The sequence below is a fragment of the Chlorocebus sabaeus genome, chromosome 20, assembly GCF_047675955.1.
Source record: "Chlorocebus sabaeus isolate Y175 chromosome 20, mChlSab1.0.hap1, whole genome shotgun sequence".
In the NCBI taxonomy this organism is placed as follows: domain Eukaryota; kingdom Metazoa; phylum Chordata; class Mammalia; order Primates; family Cercopithecidae; genus Chlorocebus; species Chlorocebus sabaeus.
The window spans coordinates 114,601,016-114,626,758 of record NC_132923.1 but is presented as its reverse complement, the minus strand read 5'-3'; the positions used below and the strand labels follow the sequence as shown (position 1 = coordinate 114,626,758).

Genomic DNA, 25,743 nt, shown 5'->3' with positions numbered 1-25,743 from the left:
GGGCAACCAAGGCAAGGGATTCATAGGGTCAGGCCCGCAGAAGTGCTACTGTTGTCTGGGCAGCCCCACTGGAGCAAGGCAGTCTCCCTCCTCCTCAGCGTTTGTCAGCTAGGATGGAGGAGCAGGCAGGCGGTTGACCTTTCTGAGTCATTTGGCAAATTCCAACAGCAGCCTCATCTGAGACTGTCTGGTATCCACTGGGGAAGAGCTGAAGACTGAGCTTCATTTGGACTGGAGAAAAGGTAGTGAAATTCTAACACTTAGAAAGCCAGGAAAGAGAATGCCAAGGCCCAGACACCTACTCGAACAAATAAAAAGCATATGTCGAGCCTCCAGCAAACTTCACTTCCACAAATAACACCACTGCCTTGGGGAACAGCAGAGACATTTGACCGGACAGCAGCTGTGCAGAGGGTGCTATTTAAAGACTCAGCTTTTTCAGCCCAAGGACTCTGGGCATAGGATTTGATTGGAATGTGGAGAGAAGACAGCAAAACTGAGGAAAGAACTAGCTTTGGGGAAAAACATCACCAGGTGGTTGGCTGCTGATGTGAACCCTGAATATGTCAAATGAGTTCATTTTAATAAAATTATGTCGATCTATCTCTCTTGGAATAAATTAAATGTGTTAATTCATGGAAAGCACTTAGAACAATGTCCAGCACATAGTGCTTATTGCATGAAGCTGTCATTATTATCGTGATTATCTCCCTATCAACCCATGTAAATATGCCCAGAGTTGGGAGAAATTCTCATCTATAATGATATGTTGCTGCTCAGTGGTAGGATTTACAGCGATTCTGTTTTACTCTTTCTTTTGTGTTTTTCTGTAATCCTTGAATTCTTTATAATAAACACATTTATTTTGTAAAACCCAAAAGTTATTACCAGAGGTTGAAAAAAAGTGCAGACTCCGGAGTCAGAGCTCCTAGGTTTAAACCCTAACTCTACTATTTAGTAGCTGTGTTTCTTTGAGCAAATTATTTACCCCCTGAGTCTGTTTCCTCCTGTATAACATGGGGTAAAAATGTTACCTACTTCATTAGGTGGTTACAAGGATTAAATGAGATAATTTTTTTTTTTTTTTTTTTTTTTTTTTTTTTTTTGAGACGGAGTCTTGCTCTGTCGCCCGGGCTGGAGTGCAGTGGCCGGATCTCAGCTCACTGCAAGCTCCGCCTCCCGGGTTTACGCCATTCTCCTGCCTCAGCCTCCCGAGTAGCGGGGACTACAGGCGCCCGCCACTTCGCCCGGCTAGTTTTTTGTGTTTTTAGTAGAGACGGGGTTTCACCGTGTTAGCCAGGATGGTCTCGACCTCCTGACCTCGTGATCCGCCCATCTCGGCCTCCCAAAGTGCTGGGATTACAGGCTTGAGCCACCGCGCCCGGCTAAATGAGATAATTTAATTAAAGGGCTTGGCATGGTACTTGGCAGAAAGAGTGAGATAAATGATTGCTATTATTAGCAGGAGAAGTCGTGGTGGTTGTGTTATTTCTTTTTTTTCTTTAAAAAAATTTTTTTTTTGAGACAGCGTCTTGCCCCGTCGTCCAGACTGAAGCGCAGTGGCGCGATTTCGGCTCACTGCAACCCCTGCCTCTTGAGTTCAAGCAATTCTCTTGCCTCAGCCTCCCGAGTAGCTGGGGTTACAAGCCCGCGCCACCATGCCCAACTAATTTTTTTTTGTATTTTTAGTAGAGATGGGGTTTCACCATGTTGGCCAGGCTGGTCTTGAACTCCCGACCTCAAGATCCACCCACCTTGGCCTCCCAAAGTGCTGGGATTACAGGTGTGAGCCACCACGCCTGGCCGGTTGTTATTTCTTACTACGGCCAGGAACATGTTTTGTTGACTTCAGTGTTCTTGGCATATAGTAGTCACTCTGGAAATAACTGGCAGTTTAGTAGAGGCACCTTGGGCATCTTACACAGGGTGGTGGCATGGGAACACTCTTTTCCAAAGTAGAAAAGAGTTGAAAAGTTCTCAACCCTCCCCGTCAAAGTCAAGGTTTGGGTCCTTCCAGTGATTGGGAAGCAGAAGTTATTTCTCCGCAGCTGTCCAAGCTCTGTGAGGAGAGGAGGCCCTTAGAAGGTCTAGAAGGTCTAGCCATTGTCTTCTTATTCTTCCACACCATGACCAGCCAGAAGCCAGAGCCATTGCTCTCCATGACCCTATGTCATTCTTCACGAACTGTAGACAAGTCAGCCCCATGAGAATTTCTGTTAAAGCAAAACCTTAAGTAAATGGTGATGGGGAAACTGCAGTCATTGATCCATTGACTGTGGGTATGTGTGTGGGGTGTGTTGGGGGATGTCTAAAACAATCCCCCGAGGGAAAGATTCCTTTCCATATTTTCTAAATATTTTATAATAAACATATATTCATTTTTTAAAATTAAAAAAATTATAGAACGCCTTTTTTTTTGTCACTGCTGTCCCAATAATTGAGTACACTTGGTGATCACTTTTCCTTTGCTCCTCTGTTTAGTCCCTATAGTATTTGAAGTCTTGTTAAGTGGAACAGGAGGGACAGATGGTGCCTGAAAACTTATTCCTATTGAGACTCCTGAGCTTCAAGGCATCTACATTCACATACAGCACACTGGCAATGATACTGTTTTTAAAAATCCATTAATTTGATAAATACTTCTCTTTTTTTTTGAGACGAAGTCTTGCCCTTGTTGCCCAGGCTGGAGTACAGTGGCGTGATCTCAGCTCACTCCAACCTCTGCCTCCCGGGTTCAAGCGATTCTCCTGCCTCAGTATCCTGAGTAACTGGGATTACAGGCACCTGCCACCATGCCCAGGTAATTTTTCTATTTTCAGTAGAAACGGGGTTTCGCCATGTTGACCAGGCTGGTCTTGAACTCCTGACCTCAGGTGATCCGCCCAACTCGGCCTCCCAAAATGTTGGGATTACGGGCATGAGCCACTGGGCCCACGACTCACGCCTGTAATCCCATTAACTCGATAAATATTTCTGGAGTACCTACTATATGCCAAGCACCCTTCTAGGTGTTTGTTTGCTAAATCTAGCAATCCTACGTTCCCACTAAAAAAGAATGTGAGGCTGGTGGAAATGAGGGCTTAGGAGACACAACAGCCATAGGCATTGTTCCAGTGACTACAAAAGTGACTGAATATCAGCTACAGTAAATCCGACCCTGAATGTAACAGTGACACGAGTATAATAGTGAAAGTGACTAATTGGGCACAAGGGTATGAGGACAACTGTGTACCCTGAAGGGGCCTGTTAAATACTGGCTTGACTGTGTGGCAGAGAAAGTGGCTGCATGACAATGACAGTGAAAACAACAGAAAGGGCAACAGCTGGGCAAACAGAGTGCTATTTTGAACCGAACCGTTTGAAGTTTATGGTCATTGACAGTAGCCGCATGTCAGACAGTGACAGTAAATATGATCGACCGGGAGACAGCAACTATGCAAGTGACAGTTCTGCCCAGTAGATTGAATTTGTGATGTAAAACCGTGATGGGGTGAGTCAGTATGCCAGAGACAGCTCTCGGAACGACTCAATGTTGACATTGCGAATGGAATAGCTATAACCACAGAGGAAGCTAGACATTGCACTAAGACGGCTGGATTTGGGTGCGTAACTGGCAGGGATAGAAAAAGTGGCTGCATGTCAGTGACAGGGTGACTGTGTTCAGTGGGCCAGCGCGGAGGTGCCTCAGTATGATACTGCTGGATCTGATTTAAATGTTTGTGTAAGGAAGGTGGCAAGGGGACGCTTCAACGAGGAATGCATAGTGTGTGAGAAGGAAAATGAGCAAAAGAAAAGCTAGGGCTAAATCCCCTAAGCCCCTAAATCCCAAAATTGGGAGGTGCGAGAGGCAGGATCAAGATGCCTCCAGGACACCTTCTGCCCACCGCACTCCACTGGCGCCAAGACTCTCCCACAAGGAGTGGGACACTGGGGACGCTGCTCAGGTTGCCTCTCCATCTCGCACGTGAATGTGTTGTTTTGGAAAAACGAAGCCTTTTGTGTTCACTTCCTTGCCATCCTTTGAAACAAAATCCTAACCCTAGAGCTGCCCAAGCGAGAGACTGCGGAGTTCCATTACAACTTTCCCTAGGGACGGGCACGGTGGCTCACGCCTGTAATCCCAGCACTTTGGGAGGCCGAGGCAGTCGGATCATCTGAGCTCAGGAGTTCGAGACCAGCCTGGCCAACATGCTGACATCCGGTCTCTACTAAAAATAGCAGAGAGAAAAAAACAGCCGGGCGTGGTGGCGCGCGCCTGTAATCCCAGCTACTGGGGAGGCTAAGGCAGGAGAATCGCTTGAACCTGGGAGGCGGAGGATGCAGTGAGGCGAGATCGCGCCACTACACTCGCCTGGGGAACAAGAACGAAACTCCCGTCTCAAAAAAAAAGAAGAAAAAAACTTTCCTTAGGACGTGTTGGGAGGGAAGGAGGGCGTGGCTAAGATTAGAGGTCAGAGAAGAGCCTAGCAACCGGCCGGCCCCGCGGTCCTAGCATTGGTGGAGAGCGAGCGCGTGACGCATACCCCGCCCCCAGCACGTGACCGCGGCGCGCGGGGCAGGTCGGGCTGCCCCCTCCCCTCTGATACCCATTGCGCGCCGGCCTCAAGATGGCCGCCTTCTGGCGTCTCCGGCGCTGTTGAATGGCGAAAGCTTTATTGTTCCCTTCGGGCAGGAGTGTTCGTGTCCTCTATGGCGCTGTCAATAAAGAACGGCAGTTTGAATCGGTGCTGAACAGGTAACCATAGAAACGGGGCTGGGACTCCGCGTGGAGACCCTTTTTGCAGCGGAGGCCCGGTTGCGCCCTAAGTAAGGGGTGTACACAGACCTTTCCGCGTGGCGAACCCGCGGGACTCTGCCGAGTCACAGCCGCCTCACCTACACCCCGGACGTGCCCCCGCCAGCGGCGGCCTGCACCCCTAGCGCAGGGTCTGCTGTAGAATGCAGAGGAGAGAGACCGCGGGGACCCACTCAGGGCGCCAGGCCGGGCCTGACACCGCCTGGGGCCTGTTGTCGCCCCGCACCTCCCTCTCGGCAGGTCCAGAGGCCTCTTGTCGCTGTCTCACTCCCCCTCCCTTCAGGTCCCTTCGCCGGGCGTCAGGAGACTACGGCCTTGGGCCTAATCCATCCCCCTCTTCTCTCTTCCCCTCTCGGTCTTTGTTTACATTTTCAAATGGTTGGGGGGAAGAATATTTCATGTAATTTGAGAAAGTTCTGTGAAATCAAGTCCATAAATGAAGTTTTATTGGAACACGGCCATGTTCATCGTTGATGTATTGTCTATGGCTGCTTCCCTGCCAAGAGGGCAGAGTTGAGTAGTTGCGCAGCCGTTGCTTGGCTTTAATCGGCTGGCTCACAAAGCCAAAACTCTTTCTGGTCCCTTACAGCAAATGTCTGCTGACGCCTGCCCTAAACACAAGTAGATTGGATCAGTGTTGTCATCCAGCTATTCCTCTCGTCCCTTCTCCTGGAGTGGGAAACGAGTTAAAACTTCGAGATGCACCGAGAGCGCTTTAGTTGACAAACACTCTGGCTTCCCTTCTGGTCTTACTATTCAGAGTTTCTCCTGCTTTGATGATACCATGCAGCTAGTGCTACAATGAACCAGGTGCTTTATTTATATTCATACAAGTGGTGTTGTACTTTATGACCACGCTTTATAAGTAAGTGTGGTATTTCCATTTTACAAAAGAGGAAGAAGTTGGTTCTGAGTGGTTAAGATATTTATAGGTGTACTAGGTTATAGGGCTGCCAAATTGAGCCCGTCCCTGGGAGCCCCCTGCCTGATAGCACTGGTCAAACTGTTTGGATTTTATTCTTTCATGTCTTTTCTACTTGGAATTGTTGGCTCTTCCCTGGAATTGTACCCAGATCTTTGTATGGTTAATGGAGATTTAATTACAATCTCAAAGTGCAATTTTTTTTTTCTACTTAGCTAAATCATCAAACTTCTGCCCCTCCTTGCTAATATAAACACTTTTCTTTTATGTCAGTAATCCCCAAACTTGGCTACTCATCAGCGATTTAACAAACGGTTTCAGAACACTGCATGCATGTACGCATGCATTCATTAATCAGTGTTTGTTGAACACTTACGGTGTACCAGAGACATTTCAAATTCCTGGAAATACAGTGGTGAACAAGACAAATACGATTTCTGCCCTTCCGTGGTATTTAAATTCTGTATGGGGCTTGGACAAGTGGTATACAGGTAGACAAATATAATTTTGAATACAGCTGTAATAGCATCATCATAGTAAACTTAGTAGTTGCTATTTATTGAGTGATTATTTTGTGCCAGGTACTGTGCTAAGTGCTTTATTTATATGGACTATCATTTAATCCTCACACCAATACTATGACATAAGTAGTAGTAGTATTACCATTTTACACATAGGGGAAACAAACTCACGGAGAAGAGATGTTCGAGGTTACATAGCTAATGCATTCGGCTGGGAGCTGAAGCTAATCTGATCACACTCGGTTACATAGCTAATGCATTCAGCTGGGAGCTGAAGCTAATCTGATCACACTCGCCACCCTGTATTGTTTCATCTGTTTATTGTCTTTCCTACTAGTTTAGGAGGTCCTTAAGGGCAGGGACCACACCTTACCTGTTGTATCCTCAGCTGCTAGCCAGTGCCCCTAACCTGGTGTTTGCAGGTAAATACTAAGTAAACAAATCCAGGTCATTCATTGAACAAGTTTTTCTTTTCTTTTCTTTTCTTTTCTTTTATTTATTTTTTTGAGATGGAGTCTCACTCTGTTACCCAGGCTGGAGCGCAGTGGTGCCATCTCGGCTCACTGCAACCTCTGCCTCCCAGGTTCAAGTGATTCTCCTGCCTCAACATCCTGAATAGCTGGGACTACAGGCATATGCCACCACGCCCAGCTAATTTTTTTTGTATTTTTAGTAGAGATGGGGTTTCACCATGTTGGTCAGGCTGGTCTTGAACTCTTGACCTCAAATGATCTGCCTGCCTTGACCTCCCAAAGTGCTGGGATTATAGGCGTGAGCCACCGCGCCTGACCTCAAACAAGTATTTTAGTGTCTCCGTGTACCAAGCACCACTGTCTAGGTCCTGTGATTACCAGAGTGAGCAAGATGGACCTGGGGCTCTGTTCTGGAAGCTAAAGCCTAGTGTCAAGACAGTAAAGAAATAACAAAGTTATTCCAAATTGTGGCAACGCTCTAAAGGAAATAAAACAGTGCCGAGAGAGATACTAACCTGGAGACTCACTTTTTATCTGGGTGGTCAAGGAAAACCTGTCTTAAGAAAGGTAGTTTAAACTGAAACTGGTTGAGTGACAAGGAACTAGGCTAGCAAGAAGGGGAAAGGGAGAGACGAAGCTGGGAGGAAGAACTTTTCAGCAGGTTCGGAGACTAAGGTGGGTAACAACTTGAGATGTTGGAGAACTCAAAGGGAGTCACTGTGCTGTGGTTCACTCCTGTGCTCAGTCCCTGGCCCTGAACCAGCTACTACTGAGAGAACTGCATGCCCAAGGGCAAGTTACAGATTAGTTATCTCATCTGGAAAATGTGAATGATGGTGCCTCCTCAAAGGGTTGTGCAGATTAAATAAGAGAAACTGTATTCATAGCTATGGTATTTTCTTTTTATTGTTGTTACACATATTGCTGAATAACCAAATTTAGCTCCAAATGGAAACTTCATTAAAGTGCTAACTAATAACAAAAGTCTAGAAATACATTACAGACAAAATTAAGAATGGGGGATCCAGTTAAAAATAGAAGCCCACTACTTTTTATCTCCGGAAAGAGGGGAGCAGATCTTGTTTTTTCTTAGTGTTTCTGCTTGGAGAAGAACTTCTCCAAATGGCATCTAATTTTTTTAAAGCCAAATTGTACAGCTGGCTATGCAGAACACTTTTCAGCATTTTAATGTTTTAAGTTGGAAACTACTTGTGTTCCTCCATCAAAGGTGTATTTATTCTCTTAAGGCATTCTAAACAAATGTTAGACTTCTTTTAGTTGGTGGCAATTTAAAAATTTGTTTGCAAATGATTTCAAGTTTCCTCCAAAAGTTTTCAAAATAATGTCACGTACCCTAAAACAGTATGGAAGCTTTGAAGCAAATGGCAGGCTTTTTGAATAAGTAAAAAATAGGATAATGTTTGGGTTCATAAATGTAAGAAATTAGAAGCAATAATAAATCAAGGAAACTGTGTAAGAAGAACAGCATGGCAAGTGTCACTCTAAACTCTCCCCGGTAACCATATTGCACATGTCATCAGAAGACACAATCCAACCCTGCAAACGTAGCAAAGAACTGGACAGAGAGTGGCATGTTAGTGCAATGTTAAACAACACGCCTGAATTAAATTGCTGTTTTAGGTTTGGGTGGGACTTTTGCATCTAAAGTATTACAGTTTTACTCTGTGATTTGCATCTGTTGGGTTCCAATAAAGAGCAGGTGCTAACACTAGCTTTGAAGGATAATATGAAACTGCAAGAAGAGCCAGGGCATACCAATTTGTTTTTCAATCTATTTTATTTCAGTTCAAAGCATCATTGCAGACAGGCAGTCTAGGAAAACGAGCCACACTTTGGCAATACTCACCTGCTTTTGGAGATTGAGGAAGACTGAGTGTAACCCAAGTGTGGCTTGTTTTCTTGGACTATCTGTCCGCAATGATGCTTTGAACTGAAATAAAATAGATTGAAAAGCAAATTGGTATGCCCTGTTGCCTTATACTGAGTATTTACATTACCCTTCTCGAGTACTGGCTGAACCAGCACCCTGGGGGAAGGCAGTGACCCCTCAGCCTCTTTCAGCTCTTCAGCAGAGTGAGCTCTTTGATTTTCACAAGGAAATTAAATTGGGATATGTGGTTTTCTGGATCTCCAATAGTCTGCCTTCCAAAGCCATCATCTGGATAATGTGGAGAAAACAAGCTACTAACCGCATAGAGGAAATAATTAAATACTAAGGGCATTGAAATTCAGAGATGAGATTGTCACTTTCTGTAAGTCTTGCAGAGAGTGCAGTATTTCATTTGCAGAGAACATACAGTTTTGAGACTCTGGCAGCCCTCAAGAGAGAAGGATAAGGAAAGAAAGCCAGCTTTCCTTACATTTCCCTAATGTTGGTATTTAATTCCAAATCCTCAAAATTATGATGCCACGTATTTCATTTCCTCACATAAATGTATTATACTGATCCATGTAAGTCAGAGATTGTTAATTTCAGGGTAAATGGTTGAATTTCAAGAGACCCATGAATCCTTTGAAGTTGCCTGCAAATTTGTGTGAATGTCATTTTTTTCTGAGGAGAGAGCCAGTTACTTTAATCTGATCTCAGAAAGGCCCTTGACCCTTTAAAAGGTGCAGAGCCGTTTAAATCACATGTTAACACCATCTAACTGAAGGCATGATGAGAATCTCCCCTGAAACCAGGTGCTGTTTCACTGCTCTGTAACCTTAACCTTAGAGTTTAAGTCTTATCAATCTTTGTTTTCTGTCTAAAGTGGTCAAGCATAGTTGAATGTTTGTGTAATACAGGTATCTACCCAATGAACTGCTTCATAAATACCTTAGAGATGGTTGTTAATTTACATGAGACCGGTGAGATGTGGACCTATTGTCTAGGCAACCTCGTTAGCAGATATTATAACATTTCTACTGTTAGAGGAAGGGAAGAGGTAGTGGAATTCCACTACTTTGTTTATAGGCATCGGCTTGTTACAGATGGAGTCAGTTCCTCAGACTCAGGAAAGTTGGGTTAAAAGGGAAAGAAGGCTGGGCACAGTGGCTCACACCTGTAATCCCAGCACTTTGGGAGGCTGAGGCAGGAGGATCACTTATGCGAGCTCAGGAGTTGAGGCTGCGGTGAGCTATGAACAGACCACTGCATTCCCGTTGAGACCCCCCCCCCTTTTTTTTTTTAAAGGAAAGAAGAAGAGAGGAGGGGATAGACTTGAAGAAGCAGAGGAGTAAAGAAAGATAGGCTGTTTCCCTGCATTTGTCCAGAAGAGTCCCCTCCCTTTATATCTGTGAAAAGAAAGAGCTTCTATATTGAGACAAAACCTATCTGAGAACTTAAATAATACTCAGACCTTTGAAAAAGTCAATTCATAAATGTAATTTCTGGTTGTATTAGTACCCAAAGGGAAACAAAAACAAGGAAATATCTTTACCTTAGGTTATTCTGTAAAACTGGTACCTCAATAGAAAACTCTTATAGGCCAGACTTTGGCTCATAGAGTGTTTAAAAAGTAGTTACTTCCATTTAAACATTAGAGATTGTCTGTCTAACTGACCCCTGGAGGCGTTTGCATGAGTGACCTCTGCTGCAGGCACTAGCGTGGTTCTGGAACAGGACCAAACAGTAGAGGATGCTTTATGAAAGAAAGGGGCCAGGAAGGATGAGGAAATTAGAAACAAAGGATTATAACTGTAAATAATAGCTTTTGAGGCTCCAAATATTGATATCTGTTGGTTAATATTCGTTAGCTAGTGTTAGCTATAGTGGGGTTATTTTTAGTGTTAAAGGTGAACAATAGGTGATTCTATTTCTTATTTTGAGAAAATACTGTAAGAGGTAATCTAACCTACTAATTTCATCCTATTTCTCAGCTTTCTAGGACTGGGGCCTGACCACTGAGTCTTCCTGAGTTTTCCTTCTTGACTCCTTTTGCTCCTTGTCCCCATTAGCTCCAGAAGATGGTTTCCAGGGCATTGGCAGCAGTGAGTTTGCCATCTTTCTTCCACCTGGTACTTCTCCCTGGTTCTTAAGCTCAGTGGATGGCACCACAGAGTTGCCAAAGGCAGAAACCTGGGAATGGTGCCATGATCTTCTCTTTCAGCACATAGTTAGGCTACAAGACTGTTGATTTCTTCTGTCCTTTCTCTTCCTTTGGTTAAAGCTGCTGTAATCTCTTGTCCTGGATTATGAAACAGCCTTCTAGTTGGTCAGCAGCTTTCAGCTTCGCTCCTCTCCAATCTATTTGGTACACTGTTACCAGTGGTCTTTATAAAGCACAGATCAGAATATGTGATTCCCTTGCTTTAAAACTCTTGGATGGCCTGCCCTTAGGATGGTCCAGCAAGTGCTAGCCTCCAACTCTGGCTGTGCCTGTATCTCAGGCCTCATCTCTGAGCAGCTCCTCCTCCCACAACTCACCTTGTATTGAGCACAAGTTGAAATCTCTCAGTGGCCACAGGACTTCATCCTTTCTGGGGCCAGTGGGTCACATTCCAAGGCTTCAAGGCTGCTGCTTCTCCCTAGATTTCCCCAGTGGTGGCATCAACCAGGCCAGTAACAGTGCCATTATCTACACTGACCTTTATATTACTGAACGCTGTTTGGGTTTTCTGTTACTCCTTTTGTCCTTAGAATATATGCTATTTGAGATGTGCAGTCAGATACTGTCTTAAAGTCACTTGATGTAATTGTCTTCTGTGTAGTTGTATCACCAACTTCATAAACAGGCTCTTTTTCTTGAATACTTTTTAAAAAATTAATTTATTTTGAGACTGGGTTAGGAAACTGGCTAATTTTTATATTTTTTGGTAGAGATGGGGTTTCATCATGTTGCCCAGGCTGGTCTTGAACTCCTGGCCTTAAGCAATCCACCTGCCTCGGCCCCCCAAAGTGCTGGGATTACAAGTGTGAGCCACTGCGCCAGGCCGTCATTTGTTTTAAACTTTAAGGATCGCTATTAAAAATTAAGTTCCTTTTTACCAAGAAGTTTTTATTTCATACCTAAGCCCTTCTTCTCTGTTTCTCCTGTCTTGCTAACAAAGTAGGCTGTTAAAGTTTTGGGGTTTTGCCAATCTGTCAGGTAAGAAATAATATTTCAGTGTAGCTTAAATTTGTTTTTTCTTTTTATGAGATAAAGGATATATCATGTCTGTGATACAAATTGCAAATATATTTTTCCAGTTGTCATATGCTTGACTTTGTATATATTGTTTTATTGCTATCCAAGTTTTACATCTTTATATAGTCGTATTTATCAGTCTTAACCATGTATTGCTTTGGATTTGCAGTCATAGTTAGAAAATTTGCCCCACTCTCAATTTATGGAGAATCCAGTTGTATTTTCTTCTGGTACATGTATAGCTTATGGTTTCACTTTTCGAAAAACATTTAAGACTCTATTTTCTTCTAGTACATGTATGGCTTATGGTTCCACTTTGTAAAAAACATTTAAGAGTCTGATCCATTTGAAATTTATCTTAGTATTTGGTTTGAGGAAGGATCTGATTTTATCTTTATCTCAATGGCCAGTGAATTGTCTCAACAGTACTTATTAAAAACTTTTTTCTTCACTGATTTGAGATGCTGTCTTTATTGAATACTAAACCTTTGTATGCATTTAGATTTCTTACTGGATTTTCTGTTTTGTTCCATTGGTTTGATTGCCAATTCATATGCTGTTACAAAATCATCTTAATGTTAAAGGCTTTGTCATTTAACATCTGGAAGGGCCAATTTTTTTCATATTGCTCTTTTTCAGGGTTTTCCTGGTTGTTTTTGCTTGTTTATTCTGGCATATGAACTTAATAATCAATTTGGTTTCAAGAGGAGATGACTTGATGGTATTTTTATTAGGATTGTGTTACATTTTATAAATTAGCTTAGGGATAACTAACATCTTTACAATATTGACTCTTCAATCCAAGATCATAGTCTGTCTTTTCATTTGCTCAAAGCTACTTTGGTGATTTTTCAGTAGTGTTACATGTTTTTCCTTACAAAAAATCTGTATGCTTCTTTCAGTTTATTAGACCTTAACATTAAAAAATAATAATTCTGTTTAGAATCCCTCCAGAAGATCCCAGAGAAGTTTTACACACCCACATATTCTAAACATTTTGCATGTGACTTCAGGTGGTTCCTAGATACCTCCCCCCTTAAAGCTCATCCTATTATATTGTTCCCTAAATCCCCTTCTTTTGTCCGCCTTCATCTCTTTCTCACTCTCACCTCTTGGCACTGTGTCCTGCCTACAGTTCAGTCAGAACATATTTGCTGAATGGACGAATAAAGTAGTGAGGGGAGAATGAAGGTGGGTGAAAGAGTGAGAGCCTGTCAGACTCTATTTGGAAAGATCATCCTTGTTGTATTTCTAAGTCTGCAGTCATTGATTCACTGGGTCATAGTACTTGATTCTCCTCTTTCCTCCATTCCAAAAAAATTTTTAAAGTTCTTGTGAACTTTTAAATTTTCATAATATTAAAATATAGTAACTCATATCTTAACATTATATAACATTTCACATCATGTTGATAATAGTTACCATTTATTGAACACATTCAAAATGCCTGGCAGTGTACTAGGTATTTTATAGTATTGTTTCATGTAACCCTCACAACAACTAAGCAATAGGTATTATTACTGCCTTTTCTAAAAATTATTAAGAAAATTTGCAAATATAAAAGTGAGAGTAGCATTATGAGCGCCCATATACATGTTAACTTCATTTTACACTTGAGAAAACAGGTTTTGAAAGGTTAAGTAACTCAAGTTTACAAAGCTAAAGTCAGATTCAGACCCCAACTCTTTATAGCTCCTTATTAAAAATTGTTTTTCAGATTTTAGGCTCTAACTGACCAGGGAAGAGCAGAAGCAAAGGAGAGAGTCAAGAGCCACTCTTCAAACTAGTTTAGTATTGTAGAAGACTCTAATAGTAGTCTTCCCATCTACAAATTCACACTCAGATACTTCCCTCTCTACTGACTGCAGACAGTAAGCCCTCCCATCTTTCCCCCTTTACTGCTTCTCATGTGCTCTGCTCACTCTGTCTTCTATTTCTCTAGTTGTATTACTACACCCTGATATTGGTAGGTTTTTCAAAGGCTTGCCACTGTTTTGAATACTTACCTCCTAGTATGATGTCATGAACATAGTGGGAACCAATACATTTAAATTAAATAACAGTGAAACTTGCTCTTATTCATTTCGCCTATAAGTTTGGCGTGGTACTGTTACTTTTGAATGTTGCTCTGAAGGCCTGGCAGTCATTAAATTTGACCACCCTAGACACAAGCTGCTCATTCAGTTGGTACTCTGCTGTCACCTCTCCTCAGTTGTAGTCAGGTTAAAACCAGAGGGAGACTTGCTAAGGTCAAAGTCCAAGACAGCAGAATAATTGGCCCCCAGAGTTCTGGGTTTTGTTTTTTTTTTTTTTCCTGGGCAGTAAAATGTTGAGGATGAAATTTTCATATATTCCTTTGAACATTTTTGAGCAAATACTATGGAATCCCATAGGCTCTTTCCCAACATTAACAGCAATAGAGAAGTTATCCTCTTTTGCATTTTTTTGTTAGCTCCTTAAGTTAACCCTCTTGTCATACTCCCTGGCGATGGAGGGAAATAGAGAGATGAAAATACTTCCCACTTCTTCAAAGACAAAAGAAAAAGCTTATAACACTAGGAGGAGACGAGAAAGGAGTTGATCTGTGAAATGTACACAGAGGGGTACTGAAGGCTGAGTGATCTGAGTAGTGGGATAGGACAGTGTTGCTGGAAGTTGGGGGTCTGTAGTCTCTTCAGTGCTCTGGTACTTAACTACAAAAGTGTGAGAAAAGAAGGATTTAAGATGAAAGTGGTCTGTTCTTCCTAGCTGTGCCATAAGCTCCTTGAGAGCAGGGATTATGCTGAATTTCTTCTCTGTGTAGTGCCAAGCCTCAGTTAAGGGCATTTGGCTGAGCTCAGTGACAATCTGCTGGATTGACAAGCACATTTTGTTCGCTGATAGGGCTAGGACACAGCCTTGGGGCCACACTGGGGCCACATGGACTCCCACATCCTTCGCTGCCCTGTTACCAAGGTGCACGGCCTTGAACAGAGAAATGAGACTCTTCTTGTTACCTGTGGCTTAGATATGTATTCTAATTGGAATGCAAAGAAGACGACATTTTGGAAAAGGGAAGAAGAATGAGTTTGGGAGGTTAACAATAATAGCTAACTTGAACAAGTAGGAAGTGGCAGGGAGGGTTGAGGAATGTGTGTGCAGTGTCTCACATACACAGAATAAGTAGGCTCTACATCCCCATTATCTGTTCTTATTTAAAAACCACTACATTTACAGGGTATCCTTGTAATGCCTCTGAACAGAGAAGTTATCAAAAAAGTAGGAGAAAGAGTCTAAGGTTAAGAACTTCACCGCAGTTTGGGCAATATCACTCAGTGGTCAAAGTTTCGGCTCTAGAGTCGGACAGCGTGAGTTCACTACCTCTGCCACTCATGGGCTTTGTGATTTGGAGCAGGTCATTTAATCTCTCTAGGCCTCCACTTCCTTAGTCGAAAGTGGGGTTAATAATAGTAACTATCTCACTGGCTTTGCAAAAATTATTTAAGGCCGCCAATGTATTGACACAATACCTGAGATATAATAAATGCTTGATAAATGTTAGCTATTATTGTTAACCTCCCAAACTCATTCTTCTTCCCTTTTCCAAAATGTCGTCTTCTTTGCATTCCACTTAGAATATATATCTAAGCCATGGGTAACAGGAAGAGTCTCATTTCTGTCATTAATGAACTGGAGGATCTTAAAACACTTTACATTTCAAGGCTGTGGTTTCCTCATCTATGAAATGTGGGAATTGGGCCAAGTGATTTCAAAGTCCTTTGCATCTTCTAATTTTTAATGAGTTTAAGGTTTTGTATGAAGTCTCTGATTATAGCCCAGCACTCTTGTTATGAGAAGTTGGACTCTCCCTACTTTCTGTCTTTCCTAGCTGAGTCTCATTCCAGACCAGCTGTATGAAATGAGCAATGTAGTTGTCTGTAAATTCTTTTCTTTTTAAAAAAATTATGTGACATTTGACATATATAGAAGATACATATGTAACTTGAAAGTGATGAAGCAGAATGACAAAAAGCAAATACTTGGATAGGTGTATTTTTATGATTCCTTTTCCAAAGGTAATAACACCTAACATTTAGTAACTGTTAACAATGTTACAGGAACTGTCCTTTATGTGTATTGACTCATTTACATATAGTAGCTTATTCATACAACTACCTCATGAAATAAGCACTAATATTATTCCCATTTTACATAAGAGAAAACTGAGGCCAAGAGAGTTAAGCAACTTGACTAAAATTCAGCTGGTAAGAGGGGCAGAGCTGGGATTCATGCTCCTGGCTATCTCTAGAGCCTGCGCTCCAAACCTTTACTGTGGAGCACATAGCCACTGGCATCACAGTGCCTAGTGTGTTATTCTTTAGTTGCCAGGGCCCCTTAATTTTTGCATTAGACGGGTATCTGTGAGTTCTGGAATTTGGTACTGTATTAATGTGTGGCCCAGATTTATTCCCTGATGAAGAAAAGTGTATTATAATCAAGTTGACAAAAACGTAGATATCATCCATGTTTTCAGGGCAGAGCAAAATGCCTATCAGTGCCAGTGACAAAGCCAAGGGTCTTTTTGATACCTAAAGAGGTTGGATTTGAAAGCATTGGAGTGGTAATTGCTTGTTGAGACTCTTGACTGCAGGATGGAAAAGTTGGCCTTAAATATAATGCAGTCACAATCTCTAGTCACTCATTAGATGCATGTGTCACTCAGGAGATTTTGCAGTTTGGTCTGTAAAGAGTTATCTTGGATGAACTACTGGATCAGAGCAGCATGGCCTGGAAAGACACTTAAATCTCTCAAAGCCTCTTTCTGTTATAATAGCCTTGAAAATCGCTTGTTTCTATGAATTAGTCAGAAGATAAGAGGACATAAGCAGTTTGTTATGTTGAACATTTTGATGTTTTGCCTCATTGTGTTTTGTAGAACACCTCAAAAGAAGTTTCATTAGAAATTGAGAGAATCTAGAAAAATAAATTAATTGAAAAGAATGGTTATTATAGGCACATCAGGCATCAGATGCTACCTACCCGTTTTGAGATTTGGAAAACAACCTTTCCAGTGGTCCTTAATCTTCTCCATGTCTATCGCCTTGAGAATCTGTGAGATGGTAGTGGTGGGGCAATGATCATGATCATGGCATGATCATGATCATAATTAGCATAATGATCATAATTAGCAGCTAGCAGCTAATTATTGAGTACTTACTAAGTCCCTTTCCTATAGTGCCAGTGCTTTAGGTGTAACTCATTTAATCTTCCAGCAGCCCAATGAGAAAGGTACTGTTACTATCCCCATTTTGTAGATGAGGAAACTGACCTCCTAATAGGTTAGGTAATTTGCCCAGGATTAAATACTTTGTAATTGAACATTCAAGATTCACACCCAGGTAGTCTGGCTCCAGCTCCGGCCTTTAACCACTAAGCTACATTGCTCATGAAAGTCGGGGCCCTTACCCCCAGAAAGTGTGTAGTTGGACAGCATCACATGTGCAGTAATTTGAGGAGCTTCTGGACCCTTTTTCCCCTATCCAGTCCATTGATTTGGTTTCAAACTCAACCCTAGACTTACGTAAATTCCTTTCAGGCAGAGATTATGTCTTTTATATCTGTGTTTGGTACATAGTAGGAGCTAAATAAATGTTTAATAAATGAATGGTATGTTGGAAATGACACTAGCTTTAAAGCCAGCCCCACCTGTCTGGGTTTTTATTCTTAAATTTCCTGTTATAAAATTTATACAAGTTTACTATAGAAAATTTTGTAACATAGACGAAGAAGAAAATAAGCCTCCCATAATGACAGTACCTAGGATAACCACTTTTAGCATTTTTCTCTATTTTCTATATTTTCAAATGCAAATGTGTATATGCATGCACACATATTTTTAAACCAAATTGGAATTATACATGTATTCAGTTGCATGCTGGTTGTTTTCTTTTTAGTATATTGAGAGCATTTTCCTGTGTCATTAAAAACCTTCAAGTGCCTTTTTTTCTCCCCAAAAAAATATTTATATGTAATTTACATACCATACAATTTACCATTTTAAAGTGTACAATTCAAATGTCTGTGTAACTGTTATGGGATCTTTAGGGTGTTGATTTTCTTCCTGGAAACCTCTGTTGGCCATTGGCACCTTCACTCAACCTCTTGTCCTGCATCCAGGTATGCAGACAAGTGAAGGATGAAGAAAACAAAGAGGAGCTTTTAGTGTTAGAACAGCTCAGAGGAGACCTGCGATGGGTAGTTCCCCTCTGTAGGCAGGCAGGTTGTCTGTTGAGTGTTCAGCTCTCAGTGGAGAGGAGGCCCTGGAGAGGGTAACTCCTCTCTGCGGGCTGGTCTTGGTGGTCTCTGCAGGTCTCTGAAGTTCTCAGCAGAGAGGATAGCTCCTCTCTACAGCTGGTCATCCCATGTCTGCTCAGCTCTGGCTGAGTCTGGGGCTTTTATGGGCCTCAGAGGGGAGAAAGTGTGGTATGTGCCATTTGGCCCATGGGTGGCCATGGGCAGACCTGGGAAAAGCACCAGTTCCCACTCTGGTCAGTGGGACTGGCAACCAAGTCCCCAGCCTTCTGGCCCCTCCCTGGCCTGAAGAAGGGATGTTACTGGGACCTGCCCTCTTCTACCTGGGACTCTGTCTGCCTACTGCTGTTCCTGGAGCTCGGGCTCTGCCTGACTTTGCTCCCAGATTGAGATTGGAGTGGGTGCTGATAGTAGGGAGAAACCAAACAGTGGGGAGAGGTGCTTCTGAGCCTGTGAGGGTGGGGCCTTCCCAGACCCCCAGGAATGCGGGGATGCCTGAGTCTGCAGCCATGGTTTGGGGGCTTGCAGCTGCCCCATGTGGGGCGGGGCTCCTGCCTGCTTCTGGTCCCCCGAGAGCACAAGGAGGCTCAGATCTGCAGCCACAACTTGGGTGGCACTCTTGCCTGCTCTGTGGAGCATGTAGCCCTAGCCAGGCCCTCTGTGCTTCAGCTGGGATGATGGCAGGCCGACTGGATTGGCTGCCACCATCATAACCATCACCACTTTCCAATTCCAGGATGTTTTTTATCATTCTGAAACCCCCCCTGTACCTGTTAGTAGTCACTCCCCATTTACTGTTCCCCAAAGGGTCTGGTAACCACTAATCCATTTTCTGTCTCTATGGATTTGCTTATTCTGGACATTTCATATGAATGGAATCATATACCGCAATATGTGTGTGGCCTTTTATGTCTGGCTAAACTGGCTTTTACTTAGCGTAACGTTTTCAAGATTCATCCATGTTGTAGCATGTATCAGTACCTCCTTTTTATGGATGAATAATGTTCCATTGTTTACATATACAATATTTTGTCCATGCATAAGTTGATGGACATTTAGGTGGTTTGCATTTTTTGGCCGTTAGGCTTAATGCTCCAATGAACGTTAATGTACAAGTTTTTGAGTGGATCCATATTTTGATTTCTCCCAGATGTATACTAGGAGTGGAACTGCTGGGTCATATGGTGTCTCTGTGCTTAGCTCTTTGAGAAACTGCCAGATTGTTTTCCACAGGGTCGGTACCATCTTACGTTCCCACCAGCAATTCCGTGAGGGTTCCAGTTTCTCCATATCCTCAGCAACACTTGTATTTTCTGTTTTCTGTTTTATTTTATTATACCCATCCTAGTGTTGTTGCCTGAAGTGGTATCTCACTACAGTTTTGATCTGCATTTACTAATGACGGATGATGAACATCTGTTCATGTACTTATTGGCCATTTTGCCTGTATTTGGAGAGATGTCTGTTCAAATCCTTTGCCCATTTTAAAATTGGCTTATTTGTCCTTTTATTGTTGAGTTGTAAGAGTTCTGGATACTAGATTCTGATATGCCATATGTATTCTGAATACTAGACCTTTATCAGATATGTGATTTGAAAATATTTGTTCCCATTCTGTGCGTTGTCTCTTTACTTTCATGATCATGTCCTTTGATAAACAGACATTAAAAAATGTGATGAAATTCGATCTATTTATTTATTGGGAGGATTATATGTTCTTTTAGTGTCATATAGAGAGCCCCATTTTATGGCTGCATAATATTCCATACTATGGCTGTATGCCATATTTACTTAAAACCTCATATATTTAAGTTTGTCTCCAGGTTTTTTTTTTGTTTGTTTGTTTGTTTTAAACCATTAATACTATTGCTGTGAATATAGTGTACATAAATATTTCATTGCATCTCTAATTAATTATTTCTGATAGATTCCTAGAAGTGATTCTAAAAGGCATAAACATTGACATTTTTTTCCTGCTACTATCATAGATTTCTCATTCCTTTTTTATCTGGAATTATACAACTGGTATATAAAGTAACTCTGGTAAAACATTCAAACAGTGCAAGTAAACTATACCTTTCCCCACCCTGCAAATTCTCATGTCTCTAAGGACATTTTTATAGCTTTAGGTGAGCAGATTACTCCCAGATTATTTACCAACCTTGTTTCCTAAAAAGTTTTACCAGTTTATACTTCCATCAGCATTGTGTAGGTACCTAGCTCACTGCTCCCTCTCCTGTGTTATTAGTGTAAGTAGTTTTGTTTTTGTTTTTTTGAGACAGAGTCTTGCTCTGTTACCAGGCTGGAGTGCAGTGGCATGATCTCTGCTCACTGCAATCTCTGCCTCCCTGGTTCAAGCAATTCTCCCACCTCAATCTCTTGAGTAGCTGGGATCACAGGTGGGCACCACTACGCCTGGCTAATTTTTGTATTTTTAGTAGAGACGGGGTTTCACCATGTTGGCTAAGCTGGTCTTGAACTCCTGACCTCAAGTGATCCTCCCACCTCAGTCTCCCAAAGTGCTAGGATTACAGATGTGAGCCACTGTGTCAGGCCTGTTTCCCCCCCCCCCCCCCCCAATAATAGCAGACTGGGCACAGTAGCTTATGCCTGTAATCCCATCACCTTGGGAGGTTCAAGCACACTTGAACCCAGGAGTTCAAGAGCAGCCTAGGCAACATAGGGAGACCCTGTCTACAAATCAAAAACTTAGTCAGGTGTGGTGGCCCATGCCTGTAGTACTAGCTACCTGGGAGGCTGATGCGGGACGATTGCTTCAGCCCAGGTGGTCAAGGCTGCAGTGAGCCAAGATCGCACCACTGTACTTCAGCCTGAGTGAGAGGGCAAGACCCCACCTCAAAAAAAAAAAAAAAAGAAAGAAAGAAAGAAAAGAAGCTAATACTTATTGAGCATTTACTGTTGATAGTCACTTTGCTAAAGCAATTCAGGTGCATTTTCTCATTTCGTCTTCACACCAAAACTATTAAAGATGTTAAGGCTCACAATGATTAAAGTGATACGCCCAAGGTCACCGAGTAAGTGTTCAAGTTAGTCTGCCACATCCGAGTCCATGGTCTAAAACGCTATTTCGCAGTTAAATACTATCACTGAAAAACTTTTCTGATTCCATGTTTTAATTTGTGTTTCTTTAATTATTCACCAGGCTGAATTTTTTAATCAGTTTATTGACTTTTTAAGTCAGTTTATTGACTTTTAATTTTTTGTGAATTATCTGTATTTTTCTTTTTAAAATTTAAATGGTAAAGTTTTCTTTCTTTTTTTTTTTTTTTGGAGACACGGTGTCGCTCTCTTACCTATGCTGGAGTGCAGTGACACAATCATGGCTCACTGTAGCTTCGAACTCCTGGGCTCAAGTGATCCTCCTCCCTCAGCCTCCCAACTAGCCTAAAGGCATGTGCCACCATGCGTGGCTTTTTTTTTTTTTTTTTTTTAATTTTTTGTAGAAATGGGATCTCGCTCTGTTGCCTAAGCTGATCTTGAACTCTGGGGCTCAAGTAATCCTCCTGCCTTGGCCTCCCAAAATGTTGGGATTATAAGCATGGGCTGCCATGCTTGGCATTTCCTAATTGATTTGTATAATCTTTCTTTTTTGGTTTATTTGATAGGGACAGGGTCTTGCTCTGTCACTCAGGCTGGAATACAATGGCATGGTCATAGCTCACTATAGCCTTGACTGCCTAGGCTCAAGCAATCTTCCCACCTCAGCCACCTGAATAGCGAGGACTACAGGTGTGCTCCACCACACTTGGCTAATTTTTTTTTTTTTTTTTTTTTTTTAGGGATGGAATGTCACTGTGTTGCCCAGGCTCGTCTTGAATTCCTTGCCTCAAGGGATCCTCCTGCCTTGGCCTCCCAAAGTGCTGGGATTACAGGTGTTGGACTACTGTGCCTGGTTGTCACTTACATGCCATGAAGTGTTCACTGGTTTATCATTTATCTTTTAATTTTGTTGATGGTGTTTTGTTTTAAAGCTTACATTTTTATGTAGTCAAATCCTTTGGTCATTTGTGAATTTCTTGTTTCCTTTATGTGTAGAAAAGCCTGCTCCAGTTATGTTTTCATTAATGTATTACTTCTTTTTTTTTTTTTTTTTTTTTTTTAAGAGACACAGTCTCACTGTGTTGCCCAGGCTAGAGTGTGGTGTCTGTTCGCAGGTGTGATCAAAGAGCACTACAGCCTTGGCCTCCTGGCCTCAAGCCATTCTCTTGCACCAGCCTCCTAAGGAACTGGGACTACAGGTACATACCATTGGACCCAGCTATATTATGTTAATAGTCACCTAAATGTTTTTGAGGTCAAGTCACAAATCCACCTGATAGTTATTTGTGTGTGTGATGTGTGTGTGTGTGTGTGTGTGTGTGTGAGTCTTACTCTGTCACCCAGGCTGGAGTGCAGTGGCACCATCTTGGGTCACTGAAACCTCTGCCTCCTGGCTTCAGGCAATTCTCCTGCTTCAGCCTCCTGAGTAGTGGGGATTACAGGCGCCCGCCACCACGCCCGGCTAATTTTTGTATTTTTAGTAGAGAGGGTTTCACCATGTTGGCCAGGCTGGCTTTGAACTCCTGACCTTAAGTGATCCGCCCACTTTGGCCTCCCAAAGTACTGTTATTACAGGTGTGAACCACTGAGCCTGGCCCTACCTTACAGTTCTAATGGCAATGGATTGGGAAATTTGCAATCATATGTTTGCATATATTTTGGGCAGTTTTATGGCTTAAAGATAGTTGTTTTCTTGCTGAAAGAGCTATCAGTGGTTGAATTTTAATCAACATTCAAAGAAAAAAATGATAAACAGGCTGTGTAACCAGCCTAGTGCTTCAGCAGTATGTGAGATGCATGGAAGCCCTCCCCACTGAAGCCCTGTTGTGTGTACTTAGGAGTTTGGTATCTTGGTTCAAATACTGGCTTAAAAGCTCATAAAACCTAGATGCTGGTTCTGGCTCCGCTGTTGCCTATTATAGATTTATGACTTGAGCAGGTCACTTGATTTCTATCAATTCTTTCATCTGTAAAATAATAGGGCTGAATTACATAATCTCTAAGGATAATTCTAGTTGCATAATTCTGACTGTTATCCTTCTGATAAGGAATCATTTCATGTACGTTTGGTATTGATAAGTTCTTTTATAAAGTTTTAAGTGGATTGAAGGAAGGCAGGGTAGTAACAAGTGAATGAAGTGTGTGGGAGAAAGGAGCGGGTGAGGGAACAGGGAAAGGGAATGAGGAATGAGTCTGCCACAGCCAGTGTATGGCAGATGGCCCAGAAGGAAGCTAGAAGGGGGATACATCTGAAGTGAGTTGGGAGCTTCATTGGGCTTAGGTTTCTTAAAGGAAGAGTAGTTGTGATCTGGTATAGATAGATGTCCTGAGTGTCAAAAGAAAAGCCTATAGTCAGGACCAGTAGAAGGTACTCTAAGAGAAAGAGACTGAAAAATTAGCACATGGTCATCACTATTAGATACCTACCAAAGGTTATCTCAAAGACAAAGCAATGCGACTATATTAACAGAAACAGGAGCCACAGAAGAGTCTAGGAACCCCGTGATGGACGAGACATCACCGAAGGTCAGGAAGGTCAGTTGGCAGTGCCCGTGCGGTGTAGTTGGCCCTCAGGCTCCACCTGCCGCGTTGTGGGGCCAGGCATTTACTTTAATGGTAAAGACAGAGGCACCAGGCTTCCACTAAATGTTGGTTGCATACAGCTAACTTCCTTTGCTGTCTTCTGTGATTCTGAAGAGGCTTTCTGATGATATTTGACCTTGCCATTTGAATTTTTTTCACAGATAACTGCAAAGAATAGGTATATTTCTCCTTGTGAATTAAATAATTGCCTTTCTGATTTGATCTTCTTCTGTGTCTAGATAATGTTATCCAACCTCCTCAAGTTCAGTTAACTTTAAGACTTTGACAGGATAAGGTTTCTGTATCAGCAAGGTTGACAACCAAACTAGACTTTTTGGTAAATTAAGTTGAAGCCATCTTGGAAAGTCTTTTGGCTGCCAGCCGGCTGGCCTGTTCCAATAGCACTCTTTCCCAGATAACATATCACCATCCATCCTTTAGCAGAGACCAGCAGAGAAAACAAGGAGCCTCAAATGCAGGCACTCCTGCCAGGCCACCCAGCAGTCCATCTCTGCCTGTGAGAGGGGCTGGGAAGTGATGGCAGCGAGCCTAGAAATCCTCTCAGCCAGAGAGATGAAGGTAGTAGTTAAGAACACGGAGCCAGACACATCTGCATTTGGGCTCTGCTCAAACTTATTAACTGTGTGGTCTTGTGGGTTATATAACCTTGCTGGACATTAGTTTCCTCATCTATAGAATAGGGATATATGGTATCTGCCTCATTGGGATGTTAGGGGAATTAAATGAGAAAGTGTGTGGAAAGTGCTTAGCACAATGCCAGATATTATTACCATGATAGAGCAGTTGATGACCTTGCCAAAGGCATTTGAGAGCCTCAAGGATATGAAAAAGGACAGAGACCAGTGGACTGGGCAAAAAAGATGTTTTTTTTTATTCACCTCCTATTCACCCCATCCGAAGAGAGGCGGATTCCCACCGTAGGGTTATGGGGATGCTGAACTCATGACATCTGACAGTGGACAGATGAGCTTGACAGCTGTAGTCACATATACTCACAGCCTGGAAGCCAGGATACCACACGTCACGTAGGCTCACATGGGAGTTGCACTCGGGAGCAGAGTAAGCCACCGACGAGGGGCTGTGGGAAGCAGCCTTTCTAGTGTCAAGAGCGGATGGTGCCCTCTGCTTCTGGCCAGAGGATATGATTGGCTTGTTTGAATAATTCGAGGGGCTGGCTGGGAACTGTAACCCACTCACTTCTCAAGAATAAGCAAGAGCTATACCTGGTCCCTTTAGTAAGGAGGATTGTTCAGCCAGGAGACCTTATCCATGGAGCACAATGGGGAGGGGTACTTGTGGTAGGCCATTTGAGGCCCTTGAGATTGTACTAGGTGTCAAGTAAGCATGTAACTGAGCTTTTTTTTTTTTTTTTTAAAGACAGGGTCTTGCTTTGTTGTTGCCGAGTCTAGAGTCTGGAGTACACGGTACAAACATGGCTCACTGAAGCCTTGACCTCCTGGGCTCAAGTGATCCTTCCACCTGAGCCTCCCAAGTAGCTGGGACTGTAGGTGCACGCTACCACACCTGGCTAATTTTTTGTGTTTCTTGTAGAGACGGGGGTCTTGTCATGTTGCCCAGGCTGGTCTTGAACTCCTGGACTCAAGTGATCCTCCTGCTTCGGCCTCCTAAAGTGTTGGGATTACAGGTGTGAGCCACTGTGCCCAGCCTCATATTGAGCTTTAATTTTAGACCTTACACCACAAGAGAGAATACTAGCCTTGAAATGCTGTTGAATACAGCTTTTGGGAAATCTGGGTAGGAGGCTATGGAAGAGAAGTAGAGTTGTTTGATTCTGTGGGAGACGACAGATGGCATAGTGGCTAGAAAGGAAATGTCACAGTAGGTCATATATCATGTCATGAGCCAAGATTTCTTCACTGTGTTCAGTTCAGCATATATTTATTGGCTGACTGTACCACTCTAGGTCCTTTGAGGCTTAACTAGTTCT

At 42.6% G+C, this 25,743-nt stretch overlaps 1 protein-coding gene across 9 annotated transcripts in view; it reads left to right on the top strand.

Moving 5' to 3' along the window:
* The first annotated feature begins 4,574 nt into the window (after positions 1-4,574).
* Positions 4,575-25,743, top strand: part of ZBTB40 (zinc finger and BTB domain containing 40) — a 77,873-nt gene continuing 56,704 nt past the window's right edge. For 2 of the 9 annotated variants that reach the window (XM_007980115.3, XM_038002195.2), the window contains exons 1-3: positions 4,576-4,735; positions 21,932-22,024; positions 22,307-22,390. Coding sequence is in view for 2 of the 9 variants with exons in the window: in XM_073007720.1 (XP_072863821.1) it covers positions 5,597-5,605 (9 nt within the window). In the remaining 7 variants the exon portion in view is untranslated. Of the gene's footprint in view, positions 4,736-5,384; positions 5,606-21,931; positions 22,025-22,255; positions 22,391-25,743 lie in introns of all 9 variants that reach the window. The other 7 variants (XM_073007719.1, XM_073007718.1, XM_007980113.3 and 4 more) reach the window with 5 other exon arrangements.